Source organism: Parasteatoda tepidariorum, chromosome 3 (genome assembly GCF_982258835.1).
Source record: "Parasteatoda tepidariorum strain Cologne lab strain chromosome 3, Ptep-v5.0, whole genome shotgun sequence".
Taxonomy (NCBI): Eukaryota; Metazoa; Arthropoda; class Arachnida; order Araneae; family Theridiidae; genus Parasteatoda; species Parasteatoda tepidariorum.
The window spans coordinates 35,962,826-35,978,477 of record NC_141757.1 but is presented as its reverse complement, the minus strand read 5'-3'; the positions used below and the strand labels follow the sequence as shown (position 1 = coordinate 35,978,477).

The 15,652-nt window shown below is 28.4% G+C and overlaps 1 protein-coding gene across 3 annotated transcripts in view; it reads left to right on the top strand.

Annotated features, from left to right (window-relative positions):
* The window catches only part of LOC107444333 (putative ATP-dependent DNA helicase HFM1), a 74,612-nt gene that overhangs the window by 34,621 nt on the left and 24,339 nt on the right, over positions 1-15,652 (top strand). For all 3 annotated transcript variants that reach the window (XM_087159054.1, XM_087159053.1, XM_087159055.1), the window contains 6 exons: positions 5,051-5,184; positions 6,624-6,671; positions 9,013-9,096; positions 9,174-9,265; positions 10,635-10,738; positions 13,654-13,701. In XM_087159054.1, coding sequence (XP_087015180.1) covers positions 5,051-5,184; positions 6,624-6,671; positions 9,013-9,096; positions 9,174-9,265; positions 10,635-10,738; positions 13,654-13,701 — 510 coding nt within the window. The remainder of the gene's footprint in view (positions 1-5,050; positions 5,185-6,623; positions 6,672-9,012; positions 9,097-9,173; positions 9,266-10,634; positions 10,739-13,653; positions 13,702-15,652) is intronic.

The following is a 15,652-nucleotide window of genomic DNA, read 5'->3' as shown; positions in this document are numbered from 1 at the left end:
TATTTCTTAGAAATAAGATTTTAAACGTTTTAATTTAGATTGATTGGTAAGAGTAGCTTACTACCTAACAATAGGAAGTCCTTTAACAATGCATTTAGTTATCTGGTCTTTGAGTCTTCTCTGGAAAAAGTTTTGAATTTGTTAGTATCTGTTCAACGCCTTGTTTCTTTGACAAAATTATAAGGTCAGTGTTTGTTGTTATCCGTTTAAACTACAATTAATTGCATATAATAATGCGTTTTCTTTTCATTGTGAAAAAAAGAACTCAAAATATGGTCATTGAAGTTACGTTTTATTTATTTTAAGCATCATAACATAAGCAAGTACTGAGATTAGGGGGTGATTATTAACTGGATTACAGAACGATGAAAAACCAATGTATAAACAAGTGTTCCTTTACTGGGATTTTTTCAAGTTAATGAAAATAAAAGAAAAATTTTAATTTTCTTGTACTTTTTGTCATATTATAAATCAAAATTATGTTAAAAATAAAAAAAAACAACTTCTAACCAGTGAAGGAACAGGCATGTTCCTTCACTGAGAATAGATTTCCCAGTGAATGAATAGTATGTGTGAAATATGATTTTACTTGGATAATTTGTAGTTCAGCGACATAGAGGACTCCTAAAATTCAGTTAAATGTTGTATGAATAGTTCCTATAACTATTTCATTTAAATATGCAAATTTAATTGCTAAATTTATTTAAAGGATTATAATAATAATTAATTTATTATTTATCTTTATAAATGTAGTGATCAGTTATTACATCATACCTTAGACTCCTTAATAAACTATATTTATTAACTAAATATAACAACTAAATATAATAATAAAAGCTTGAATGGAATCTTTGCAGGATTTTGTGCCAATAATTAGCTAAATTATTATCCTATTGCCGTCTTTAATGTCCTAACGGGAACTGGTAGGAAAAATCCACTTAAAGACAATTATCTAGGTGAAAAATGGGTGAAGTTTTTTTAAGGTGACATCCACCGATAACTCAGTGCAATGCGAAGATAATTTCAAAAGGCAAAACTTCCCTTAGAGAATAATATTCGAAATACTGGTTTTAAGAACTTCAGAGAATCTTTAGGAGGGAAGTAGCCCTGGCATCCTTTTATAAAGTGATTGCATTTACAATGCGAATGAAACAAGAGTTGAATACTGCCCTTAAACGGGAAAAATCTGCGGCCTTAAAAATTATAAGGATTTATATTCTAAAGTACCTAGGAAAGAAAAAGTACCTCCATTGGTAGTTTCTCCTTACAGAAGAATTCGTAGAGATATTACAGAATCAGTCCCTGCTACATATTTCATTGTTAAAAGCTATTCATGAAATGAAACGATGACCGCAGCAACATTTTACAAATATATTGCAAATGTTTTTACCCATGGCTAATTAAAAATGCAATCAAATTCCTAATTTTGCTTCTTCTGGATAGGTATAAATCTCATATCAATTTGAAACTGAGCAAGTTTTGTTCCTCAAAACAAATTTTCTGGTTTAGTTTTCTACGTAATTCTTGGAAATCTCGTTAGATCTTGAAAACAAAAGAATTGTAAAACAATATGTCTAGAAAATTTTACATCCATTTTTAAATAAGATTTGAGGCATCAACTGATGAAGTTAAAATGCTTTTATGAAATGCGATATTTTTTCATTCGATGTAGAAAACGTTGACTGTAACAAATGCATGCAAAACAGACACCAAGAGTTAATGAGCAAGACAACTTATCAACAAAACACATGCTTCGAGAGTAACGATGCGCTATTTCTTCAGAAGCTTGAGAAGGAAATCTCACAAGTTATGTTGCAAATTTTTAAAGGAACATTGATAGAAAAGTTTAATCTCCCAAATATCCAATAGCCTGCGCTTTTCTCAATATTGAAGAATTTATTTCAAAAAGAACAATTGTATAATCAAATTTTGGCTCTGAAGCTGAGACAACTAACATTAATAATGAAAGTATCTTAAAAACCGATTTTGAGATAAGTCCTCTTGAGGCATTGTTAGTTGCAAAAACGATTGGTTTCATAAGTAACTACTAGATATAAGTCAATGAGAGATGGGTTTTACTCAAACTTCGAAACTCCTTTTTCTCATTTATTATCCAGTGAGGAATTCTGGAAATGGAACTGAAAAATCAAAAGAAATTTCGAAGATACATTTACATTGGCCAAAAATTTGGAAAAAAGAGGAAGGTTAAATCAAAAGAAAAAGAAATAAATTACTCATGACGAAGAGAAAAAAAATACTTAAAAAGATTTTAAAAAAAGCTTAAAAAATATGAGGAAAAGATTAAACAAAAAAATGATCGAATTATAATAATAATAAAAACATCATCAGATTACACAATGATAAACATACATAATTTAGAACGGACTATTAAACTGTGAGAAAAAAATGAAAAACATTTTTTTTAAATTATGTATTCAAACATATTTTACTTTCCATTCCATGACTGAAAAAAAAGTAAAATTTTCCACATTAACTATGGTTATATGTCGTAATTCCAAGAAAAATCTTGTTTTTAGACATTTGTGTGGCCTATGGATTCCTAACGAGCATCAAACATTATCAAAATTAAGTGTTCATTCTCTGGAAAATTTAGTGTTTATTCACTGGTAAGAACTGTTCCTTCACTTGGTCATCTTACTACTTATTATTTAAACCACCAAAAGCTTAAAACAATATTATGTAAGTTATCTAAATTTTTTTACATAATTTGCATTTAATAACAAATATGTCGAAACCATCATTTAGCTAAAATTACAAATTTTGAAATTTTTATTAATTTTTTTTAAAGGCAAGCTAAGCTTAAGTGTTCCTTCATTGTTTAGTTTACCCTGTAAGATGTTGAGAAATTTGCGGTGTTGTGAGAGATGTTTAAAAATGTTGACTACGTATTTTTATTAATATTTATAAAATATATATTCAAGAAATCGATAAATATATTATTCCAAATCTATGCATACGTATGTATATTATTGAAATTGTATCAGTTATTGAAAAACAAAATTAAAAAAATAAAAAATAATCACATTAAAAAAGCACAATCTGGTGTATTCTATCAGAAGCACGCTTTTTTAAAACTAGACATTTGTTGAATAAAGTGTTTTTTATTCAAAATTCTTTACTAAATTGCAAATAAATTATTAAATGACTAAAAAAGAAACATCGTATTTTATAGTGTGAAAGAAATAAAAATAAAAAGATTAGCAAACGATTATTAGCGAAAAAAATATGAATGAAATTTTACGCTACGCGCGCGAAGTCAAGTTCCTCCCAAGTTTATCACATTTTAATATTAATCGCCCCAATTAGTTATTTCTTTATTGTCGCCAAATTATTTTTTTAAAAATAATTAATTATAATTTTTCTCAGCTTCTAATAAATTAAAACAGTTGAAACTTTAGATTTTTCAATTGAAAAATATGTAGATTAATATGGTATAAAAAAATTCATACCTTATAATTCAATATTTTTTCATCCTCAAATTAATTAAATAATAAAAAATAATAAATAATTATTAAAAATTATTTTTTGCATGAAATTATCTTTGGGTAAATGAGTTTTATGAGTGGGTGCAATTTTTTTTGAATTGCTTCATTAGTTTTGAAAATATGACTGAAAACGCAAAAAGCGAAATTAACATTAAGGGGTACGAACTTTGAATCGCTCTCCTGACCAAACTATGGGGACCACATTTCCCAGATTGCGGCTACCCCCTATATTTTGAAGATAAGAAATCCAAATATGTAAAAAAAAATGCATGTTTATTCAGAGAAAGTACGTTTTTGTGTCTGATTTCGTAACTTAATTAATAGTTAGCACTAATTAATTAGCATATTTGAGGTCACCCCCAGGAACCATTAAGATTGACACTTAGTTCGTGAAAATCCGATCATTAGAACGAAAGTTATTCAGGGTGATTCGTTTTTTTTTTGCGGACTGTACCTTTGGTTGAAAATGTGTTAATTTGAAACAATCCTACAACAAACAATTATAGTTCAAAATAAGATTTAACATTTAATAGGGAACATGCTTTTAACTTTAGAACATTTATATTTAGTAAATTAAAAAAGGTTTCTGAACGTTTAGCATTAAACAGTTTTATTGAAGCATTTTTTAAACAATACCATTAACAGTAAAAAATTCAGATTTTCCTCTACTTTTCGAATTTTGTTTGTAGTAACAATATGTATTACAATTTATAAATAAAACTCAGAAATGCATAGTGTTAATTACCCAAAACTGATTAGTTAAAGAAACATTTTGGTTTACAGTAAAATATGTACAAATAAAGTGTGTCAATAAGTGACCATTTAAATATGACGATGAACTCTGGGTATGGTAATAGTATCATTTAAAAATATTTGCTTGTTCAAAACCATGTGAAATGCATAGCAGCCAAAAAAAATTGAAAAGTAATTTGGGTTTACAATAAAATGTGCACAAATTAATAAAAGCATTTCAAAAAGTGATTATTTAAATGCGCAAGTCAAAATTTATGTGTCTTAATAAATACATGGAAACTCATGGCAACCATTGATAAAAAGATTGAAAAGCCACTCATATTTACAATAGAATCTGCATAAATCAAGTTTCTCAAAAAGGGATAATTCAAAAGAGTGATTTAATATTTCCAATTAAAATTGTTGGCGAAATATTCTGTGCATTTCTAAATGGATTATTTTTAAATTTTCTGAAAACTTTAAAAAAAATCTATACGTATATTTAATATTAAAAATATTCTGCATGACATAGTTTGTGAGAGTCGATCACTATTTTTCCAGATCTTTTATTAGAAGTATAATGTTTTTTTTATATATCTATTCAATCTGAAAGTTTAAAAACTATGTTTAAAAACTAAGCAAAAAATTTCTTGTATGCTATGACCATTTTAAAGGGGTACATCTCTGTGAAACTTTTAATGAGTATATTGATTTTTTTATGGACACATGTGAGATATCTAATAATTTTAATAATCTACTAATTTTAATTATTAAATATTTAATTAATATCTAACAATTTTTATTTTTTATAGTTTACATAAACATATTGTTGAACACTTAAATGCAGAAATTGTCCTTGGAACTATAACAGATGTTTCTATAGCCATGGAATGGTTAAGAGCCACCTATCTGTATCAGAGAGTTTTTAAGAACCCTAAATATTATGGTAGGTTTTATTTGCACGCAAATAAATTGGATTAGTACAGGAGTAAAGCCTAGTATTCAGAACATGTCTAGCTAGTAAGTCTCGCAAAATGTTGAGACAAAATTTTAAATATCTTGCCACATTTAAGTTGTAAATTTTCTATTTACTTTAGGGTACAAACAAATACAGTAAAAATAGAGTTTCTCGTTTAGGTTATTGTAAGCTAATGCAGAGTTGAATTTTGTTTTCTGAACGTCAAAAAAAATCATCAAAGAGATTATAAAGAGCGTGACCAGAAGCGTTTATGGAATTTAAATTTTTAGACTAGGAAGTTGGACGTCGTGAAAAGAGATAAATGAAAAACAAAATGAGTGGACGCGTAAATGATAGAATATCTTCTTTATTAAATACAAAAATTCTTTAAGACTTTTTATAAAAAAAGTTAAGTTATTTCTATTTAAAATTCTAGAAGGAGTTGAGTAAGGTATATAGGGGATTCTTATTAGGCCTGGCCATGAATAAAATTCATTCTCAAACTAATCACGTTATTTCTGTTACAATCATGCAGATTTTTAAAATGTTGTAGGCATAGTAATAGTTTACAAGTTGGTAAAATATTGAGTAACTGATATATTTTGGTTATATTCTGTAATTTTTTAGTAAGATTCTTATAAATTTGTCTGAGTTCTTTTATGTTAGTTATGATGTTCACATCTTAAACTAATAATCATGATAAAGGGAAAAGAACTTACCCATGTACATAATATAGTAAGAAAAATTTTATTGTTCGATAATAAAGTTTTACCAAGATGATTCTTAATTTGGTTATCTAAATATTTGCATGAATTTTAAGTTTCAATCAATTACACCCAACTATTTTGTCATATAAGGATTCTAATTTCTTACAGTTTATGTCTCTTAGGCAAGTATTTCAACAATAAGTAATATTGATATCAATCTCATTCTTATTAGTAAACTTTAACAAAAAAAGAATCATAGATGTTATTATGTCAAATTATCAAAAACAAATCAGGGGTTTTGTAAAAATTAATTTTTATTTCATGGCCAGACTAGTCTTTTTGACCACAAAACCAAGTGACATGTTCCCTTATTTTGGTTTTCATAGATTTTTTTTTTCAATTTTCCTTAATGTTTACAATCCACAAAACATTTCAGTAATTTCTCTTTATTTTATCAGTTAAATTCTCATATTTTATCAATTAAACACAAACTCAACAATTTCAGATAAATGAGTAAAATTAAGTTTTTAAATTATTCTTTATATGAGAACAACATAAATAAAACAACTTTCTAAGACATATACCCTTACACTCAACTTTTATGTCTGTTTCAGTTGCTTTGAAGCATCTGAAGTTAAACATTTCTTAAAAAATTGTAGAAAATATTATGCATTTTTTTTATTTTCAATTTTCAGTTTATTTAATTTCGTGTCATTTCAGGTATGAATATGGAGTTATCAAGAGAAAAAATTGAAAAAAAGTTACTAGGTTTGCTTTAAATTAGTATTAAATTTTCCATTTTTCTCTTTTTTTAAAAAAATTAAAGTGTTACTAATTTCTGGAAATCTCGAAATTATGAGACCACAAAGGACTGCTTTTCCTGTACAATAAAAAATTTAATTGTGCAAATCATTTAGGTAAACTAATAATTTGTTGTTGCAATTTTTGTTTAAGTTTGAGTGCTAATTCTTAAAAGTCAAGATGTATTGTGAAAAAATATTAATACTAACAATTAAAAAAAATCAATTAATGAAGATTGAGAATTCTGTTTGCCGACCAGCCTGTGTAGGGGTCAAGGAACTGGCCATGCATCAGAAAGGTTCTGGGTTCAAATCCCAGGCAAAGCATGTTCTTTCATTCTCTGTGCTATCTGTCCTTACATTGGGAGCAATGTTGGCCCACCTAGTATGGTGCCCCTGAAAGAGTGGCCAACAAGTCTGCCCTTTAGATACCTGTATGACGAAAGGTCATTCTCCAGGTATGCATTGGAAAAAAATATATATAGTCGTAACCACGAAAAATAGTAGATATTTTTGTTGGTTTATTTTTAAATCAAGTAAATATATATTTTCACAGGGTAAATATACTAAATTGTATGTTGCTAAAATCTTTTAATCAAAAAATAGTCATATTTTCAGCAAAATTAAAAAAGTCCCTGCAGTTTTCCTAATGTGCAGTAATATCTGATAGAATCGCCCCACAAAAAATGTTACTGAAATTTTTGCTTATGATTGTGTAGGCCGCTCCGTTCGAATATAAAACGCACAAACTTAAAATCTCATGTACAACTTCAAAAGAATTAACCTTATGGTATAAAAAGAAAATCGAAACTGTTAATTGGCTGCAGGTGAACAGAGTGAAATGCCCAATGCTGATCATGCAACACTTATGACTTCAGCAATAAGAGCAGCCAGATAAAAGTTCGCTCTATCAGCCAGCCATCCACTCCCAGAACAATCTCTCACAGGTGTAAGTTAGAATTTTCACTCTGGTTTTCTTTCTTTGCTTCTCCTGCTTTTTAATCCGGAACACAAAAAAATTAAATCACAAATTGCACAAAAAATAAAATCACTGTATAGAGCGCAAATCATGATAATTTTTAAATGTTGATAAGCTGCAGCTTATTTAGCTAAAATTACTGTATTTGAATCTATGACACAAGACAGTACTTTTCAATTGTTGAACGTTGGCAAAATATTATAAAGTATAAAGGAGATTATTGTGCATCCTTTAGAAGCAAATATACAAGTTTAAATCATGATTAACAATTACTCTAGAAAAATGCTCTTAGTATTTAAATACTAAGATAAATCATTTAAGCTATTAAAACAAATTAATGTTAATGTCAATTCTTAACTTGCTATTGCTTACATAATCTATTCAATCAGAACAAAAGCATTGATAACTTAAATTCTGATATTCTTGAACCTATATGATCTTAAAAAAACTGTGCTTTTGTTTTTTTCAAGAAAAAATAATTATTTGATTAATGCTATAACTCCTTTAAACGAAAAATCTAAAAAGTTTTTATTATTTTATTTGTTTTATTGTAATTTTTTTTATTTCATGAATAGCAGTAGCACTGACATAAATCAGTTGTGATGAATAAAAAAATTTTAACTAAAAATTCTTTTTTTTCTATCGACTTTGTGTGCATTATTAGAAGTGTACAAAAGTCATAATACGTGAAGAAAATTTATTATTTTCCATTTTTAAACTCTAACAATCAATCTTAATAAACTATATCAGTGTAGTAATTAATTTAGTATGTATCTAATCAATATAATTTTCTAAGTTTTAATTTATTATGATCCTCCTACGAAATGCAATAAGTGACCAGAAGAAAATAAACTGATTACAAACTGCGAACAAAACAGAGCCGGAATATCATCTGTATCTGTTTTGATTTTATTGTTGATGCCTCTGCAGTTCCATTTTAAGCTAAAAATGAATGATATCAATTTCAATAGACAGTCACCATTTTCTGTTGTGTTCATTATCATATTGAGTTACTTTGTTTCTCAAACAACATAATGTTTGTGTTTATCAACCATATTTTTGTGATGCAGTATTCATCTCCAATTTACTGCAACTGTCACATTAAGAGTATGTTATATTTTCACAGAGCCTAAATTCCTTTGTACTTAATTTATGTTGCAGTTTTCAAAAATTAACTTTAGGTTTAAGGATAAAATATTGTTTTCTTATGCCTAAGAAATCTATGTTTCTTATATTTTTGCTGACTGTTTATCATTATGGTTAACTAAACTTGTAGAGCCATTTTGAAATTTGAGTTTATAAATAAAATATGAATTTTTTCCCCTCACAGATATGTGCCTGATTGAGTTGAATGGATTAAGAAAGTATAAATTAATTTTCATGGACAATGACAGCTTTAATGTTGAACCAACTGGTAAGTTAATTTTTTTACTTCATTCTATACTATGTAATATATAATATATGATAGATTAGATTTTCTTTAAATTGTAGATGCTGGTCGTTTAATGGCAAGATATTATCTTTCTTTTGAGACAATGAAATTATTTTGCTCTCTCTCTGGAAAAGAAAACTTACCTGATCTGGTATTTGTTTTTCTTCTTTTTTTAGGGGGGGGGAGTGAACACATTTCTTCTGACTTATATATTTTAAGCCACGAATAAGCCACCCACATTTGTTGTATATCGATTTAAATATTGTGGTTATGCTTTTTTTCCAACAAGGATCTATGGGTTAGAGAATACTAATTAGTTTATATTATATTTTTAAAATACGTTTAAGGTTTTAACAAAGAAACCTACCGTCCTCTTCCAAAAAAAAAAGTGAACATTGTAATATGCAGTCTCTACAACACGAGTGTGCAAGTACTACTATATAACTTATTGTTGTAAATACTATGTTATATGTTGATTGAGTTATCCTATAAATTAACTTCTGAACATACTTAAATTGGTTTAATAATGCAAAATTTATTTTATGTATTAGTGTAAAATGTGCAAAAATATATATATATATATAACCCTAAAAGACTTTTGTTCGAATAATTGGATTTTCAAGTTCTAAGTGTCATTTTTAATATTTCAGGACCTCAAATATGCTAATTAATCAGTGCCAACTATCAATCAAGTTACGAAATCAGACATAAAAGCGAACTTTCTCTGAATAAACATGTTATTTTATATATATTTAGATTTCTGACCCTCAAAAATTTGGATGTAGCCCCAATTTTAAAATAATGATCTTAAGAATTAAGTTAGGGTAGCAGATGAAATTTTGATCTCTTGAATGCTGGTTAACTTTTTGCATTATTAGTTATATTTTTAAAACTGAGGGCACATTTGAAAAAAATTTCATTCACTTATGAAACTCGTTTACCCAAAGATAATTCGTGCAATTTTTAATAATTATATTGCAAAAGAAAATAATTCTCTTTTTATATGCGAAAGAAAATAATTTTTAGTTTTCAAATTTAAAAATATATTTTGCAACGTTTTTCTAAAAATCTGTTCATGTATAAAAGAGCACTAAGTTAGAAACTAATTAAGGACATTTTAAGTTCTTTGTTTGGAGTGATGAAATCTTTTCAAATGGATTTCAGTGAAAGTTTCAGCAACATTTAAAGTATGTTGTAGTAAGAAAGCAACCTTCATTTAATGAAAAAAAAAATTTTTAAACTTTATTAGATAAGAACCTCTGATATGCGCAGTAGATACAGGAATATTTATTTATTCTATTCTATTTATTCTTAATCCTTTCCTTATGTTATATTAAGTTTTTACTTACTTTCTCTAGAGGAATTATTTGTCATTAATAATAACTGTACATAATGCTAAACAAAATTGCCCCACATCAGTAAATTTGTACTTTGTTTAAAATACAACTGTAAATACTCAACAAATAGTGTTTTTAACTATTTTTTAAGCTTAAGTAATTGAATACGCGCCTATTTTTCAGCTGAATTTAATTTCTGCAAGTAAGGAATTTGAAGATGTGCAACTCCGAGTGAGTGAAAAGAAATTGTTAAATGATTTGAACAAAAATAAAACTCATGCTATTCGGTAAAAATAATTTGCAATTTTCTTTCTTTTTTATTTATTTCTTCTTGGTTATAGCAAGAAAAATTAAAATGACTTTTAAAAAACGTAACTAGAAATTTTCAATTAATAAATGCCTTGGATATAAATTTCTCATATCACCTCTTTGTTGGTTGCTGTATTTAAATTCACTTTTAGTAGCCACTTGTCAGGATTCCTCATAAAGCCTGGTATCTCATAATTCCTTGCACACTTTTCCTATTTAAAATTGAAATAATATTACACTTTTATAACAAAAATAAATGTGTGTTGAATTGTATTTTTATGAGTGTTTTACTTGAGTTATAAGTAATCATTTATTAACTTAACTGATACAACGTTGTGAACACACTTAGACCAGTCTCGTGTAAAATGCCAGGATCAGACAACCCTTCAAACAGACTTGGTCCAATCATAGTTTAGGAAGAAGAATGGGCGTAATTCAGAAATGTTAGTTTCTCCTTTGGAAAAGGAAACATTTCAAGTGCATCTTCTGAAAGAGGGTGCAGCGCTGAATCGTCATCATTGTATCCATGTAACGCAAATGCTGGCTAACTCCATCAAAAAGTCTTCCACAAAGGCAAATTTCTCCCAATACTCGATCCAGCAGTTCCCTTGTCTTCTGGATTGGGTTCAAAATTACAAGGCTACGGAGTTGAACATTAGTAATCGTAAACCCAAAATTGGGTAGGCTGTTCAACGACGGTTATAAAATACAACATCATTGGGTAGGGCCGGGATAGCCTGGTAGCTAAGGCATTGGACTTGTGTTCGAAAGGACGGGAGTTTGAATCCAGCGGCCCGAAGAAACCTTGTGCATTAAATGGTGACTGGTGCATGTTAAATCTGTCACAGTCTCAAAGTCCTCCATGTTCCCATAACAAATCAATATGTCTGGAGGTACTGATCCGAGAGTTTCCTTGTCTTCTGAATTAGGTTCAAAATTACAAGGCTACAGAGTTGAACATTGGTAGCTGTAAACTCAAATGTAGGTTGGCTGCTGAACGACTGTTATAAAAACATCATTGTATGAGCTGCGATCGATTGGGGGATAGAGCATTCGCCTTCCACTGAGGTGAACTGGGTTCGAATCCCAGCGATGGCTGGTCAATTCGAATCCGCATCCGTCTTGCACCGACCACAGTGTTGACGTGAAATATCCTTAGTGGTCAAGGACGCCGGCAGAATAATATAAAAGGTGGTGCAACCCTCTAACAAACTACCCTCCCCTCCCCCCGAAGAAAAATTTAAATATTCTGCTATTACATTTTGTTTTGTTATTACATATACTTTCATCTGTTCATTTTTTTTTATTTAAAAAAAAAGTACGAAAGTTTTTTTATTAAAAGAAAAGTACGTTTATATTTAAAAAAAAAAGTACGAATTTCTTGTACTTGCAAATTTTGCCCAGAGGCGATCGCGCTGGCATAGCTACTGACTTTGAAACACAAATAACTACAAACAGTGAATAACTAATAGAAAATGTAATATTATTTACATTTTATTAAATGAAATTTAAAAATATAGCTTAGATATCTGCCAAGTTTGTGAATGCTCAGTGTGCATAAGAAAAGAATCAAAGATGACTCAGAATTCATTGAAAAAGTTAAAAACATATTTGGACAGCAAACAAGACGATTACAATTCTTGTTTGATTAAACAGTATTTTAATTGTTATGTATCAATAATTACTTATTTATTTGTTTTTCCATAAAAATATGTTTAATAAAAAAATTTATAACAAAATTTTTCTGTATCTATTTAATTGTTTTTAAAAAAAAAGCCAGGGGGTGCAAGTGCACCCCCTTGCACCCCGCTGCCGGCGCCCTTGTTAGTGGTAGAGGGGTCATGGGTTGTCCTTTTGCCGTCAGGCTAACCGTGGGAGATTCTCATGATCTTTTGCTCCATGTAACGAAATGCGTGTTAATTCCATAAAAAAAAGCCCTCCATGAAGGCAAATTTCTCCCAATACTTGATCCAGGAGTTCCCTTGTCCTCTGGATTGGGTTCAAAATTACAAGACTATGGAGTTGAAGATTAGTAGTTTTAAACCCAAAAAATGGGTCGGCTGTTCGACGACAGTTATAAAATAAAATAAAGCATGATTGTATTAACTTTGATGACTCAAGGAATACAGCACTCACCTCCTGGTGAGAAAACCGAGGCTCCCAAATCAAATTCAGCTTCCAGACTATAGTTCTGGCAAACCACAGATAGACAAATCATGGGTTAGAATCCCCTTGCCTTTGAACTAACCATAGGAGATTTTCGAGGGTTTTTTTTTCCTTCAATGTAACGTAGATGCTAGATCCATCACTAAGTTCTCCACAAAGGTTATTTTGTCCCAATATTTAATAAATGAGTTCCCTTGTTTTCTGGTTTAGGTACAAAATAATAAAGGTTCAAAATACCCTAAAATGGCTGTTCAATATTGATTACAAAATAATTAATTTTTTATAACAAAGCTATGTATGATAATTGAACAAAAATAAACATTATATAAATTATTTCTATAGTTATAATTTATTTTAAAAGTTTTGATGTGAAAAATAAACTGAATATATTTAATTAATGACTTGCTTAACAGATTTATTGTTAGCAATTTCATTTTATTACCTAATATTTTTGAATGCTGTTATTAAAGTTTTTATCTTAATGCTATTAGTTTGTTTTTCTGAAATCTGATGACGTGAAAGGGATTTTTTGTAATTAGACCTACTTGAAAAATTTCTATGAATAATATGTTCTTAAAATATGGTGAGACTTCATAAATTCTGATTCAGTAGGAGAATAGGACACATTATAAATTTGTGTTGCATCTTTTTGAAAATCTTCCTGTATTTTAAAAGTTTTTTAACCTATCACTTTTTAACTCTTATATTATATGTTTGTATATTCCAGCTTTCCTCTGCAGGGTAAAATAAAAACAAGGGCAATGAAAGTTGACTGGTAGGTACATCTTATTCATTAGCTTTTTACTTAAAGTAAAGAGAAAACTGTGTGTAAATTTACCAAAGGATAAGATTATTGATTGATAACACCAAAACTATGGTAAATTATGGATTCTAAAGTATGTATACACAGCTCTCCAAGCAGAGCAAGATATCATTTCTCAAAATCAACGAAGTTTGCTTGTGCTAAAAAATACAAGAGAAATCAAAGTTCATTTTTGTTACGCAATATATTTTGTAATGCAGAAAATTCAACATAATCATTGCTGTGTGACTTATCGCTATAAAACTATCACTGAATGGTAAATATCAAATACTTATACTGGTATAAAAGTTTAAATACTCAAATGCATGATTCTGAACACGTCGGTAATAATAAAGTAATATTTAAAATATTAAGATTTTAAAAACCATGGGTAATTTGCCGGGTAAGAAGTGAGACAACCAACTATGAACTGCTACGAAAACGATTAAAAATGATGTTGATTTAATTTATGACGGCATAGTCGCTAATTGAGTGTGTCAAAAAAGGATTAGTCAAATTTGAAATTCCTGTGTTGCAATAACAACATATTAAAAATATCATTATTTGAAAAACCGTGTGAAAAAGGACTAAAATCTAGAAAGATTTGTCGAGGAAATGGTCGGAAAATGACGTAGATAAAAAGATAGAATGGTCGCGAATGAAGCATATTAAAAAGTAATTACTCAAAATATCAAATATTAAAAAAAGTCAGTGAAAATATAAACAGCTCCCACATTTCTTTCCTTGCAAATTCGAAATTTTTTGGAATTCTTATTACAAAATGAATGAAATATTTATTACAATATAATATTATGAATTTTTCTTTAAAAAAATTATTAAAATATTAAAAATATGTGTTATTTCAAATGTATGTTTTTACTACTAAATATGTATATTATCTTATAATTAATTAGATGCGATATCAATATAACTGTTTTTGTTTTTTTTTTTTTTTTGCAAATTTATAATTTTAGATGCAACTTCGTCAAAACTTTTGAGTCCGTGGGACCTGAAAAGTTGAGGAGGAAAATTCCGAAATCACAGCCTCGCACAAAAATAACGCGATTGCTGTGCATAAAAACAAATATTTCATCTTTTTATTATTTTGCTGAAATAAAACTGAATTTAATGTATTTTTTTCATATTTTTAATTCAAAATTAATGTGTAACTGAAACTTCAAATTGCTTATTTAAGTGACGCACTTGATTTTGGGTCCATTTCATTGTAAATCCGTGTGATTTGTCAGCATTTGTTATTAAAGATTTATTCATGGTTTTCTGATATTCCAATATTTTTATCAGGCTAGTATTAAACCGGTGAATTTCGAATAGTGCATTTGAATAATAACTTTTTGATGCACATGTTCGATTTGCACAGATTATGTCATGAATTCACATTGTTTTTTGAATTGCTTTTCCAGTGGTTATTCCCAAGGATTTCTAAATAATTTTAATGCAAAACAATTACTACTCATGAATCTCAAATGGCTCATATCAGCTATCACTTTTCTATTTTCAAAAAAATAGCCAAAAATTTACTCGACACTTTCAATTCATAAGTCACTGATGGCAACTGTATTTCATGAACTCTGTGTAAACATTTAAATTTTACTCCACATGGAATGAAATTATAAATAATTTTTTTTATATAAAATATTGCATTGCTCTATTTTTCTGGAAAAAAATTCTTAACTTCTTTTGTCTAAAAATCTCTGCTTAATGAAAATTGATTTCAAACTTAGCAATTTTCCAAACTCATATTGCCTAAATTTTACTGGTCTAATTTTAACACATCAAACATCTAGAAAATTTTAAAAATTGTGTAATGTTTAAAAGCAAAACTAAGCATTATCAGTAAGCATTTATCAGTATTTATGCATTATCAGTAAGTATATCTGAGTAATACTGAAATTTCACGATTGAT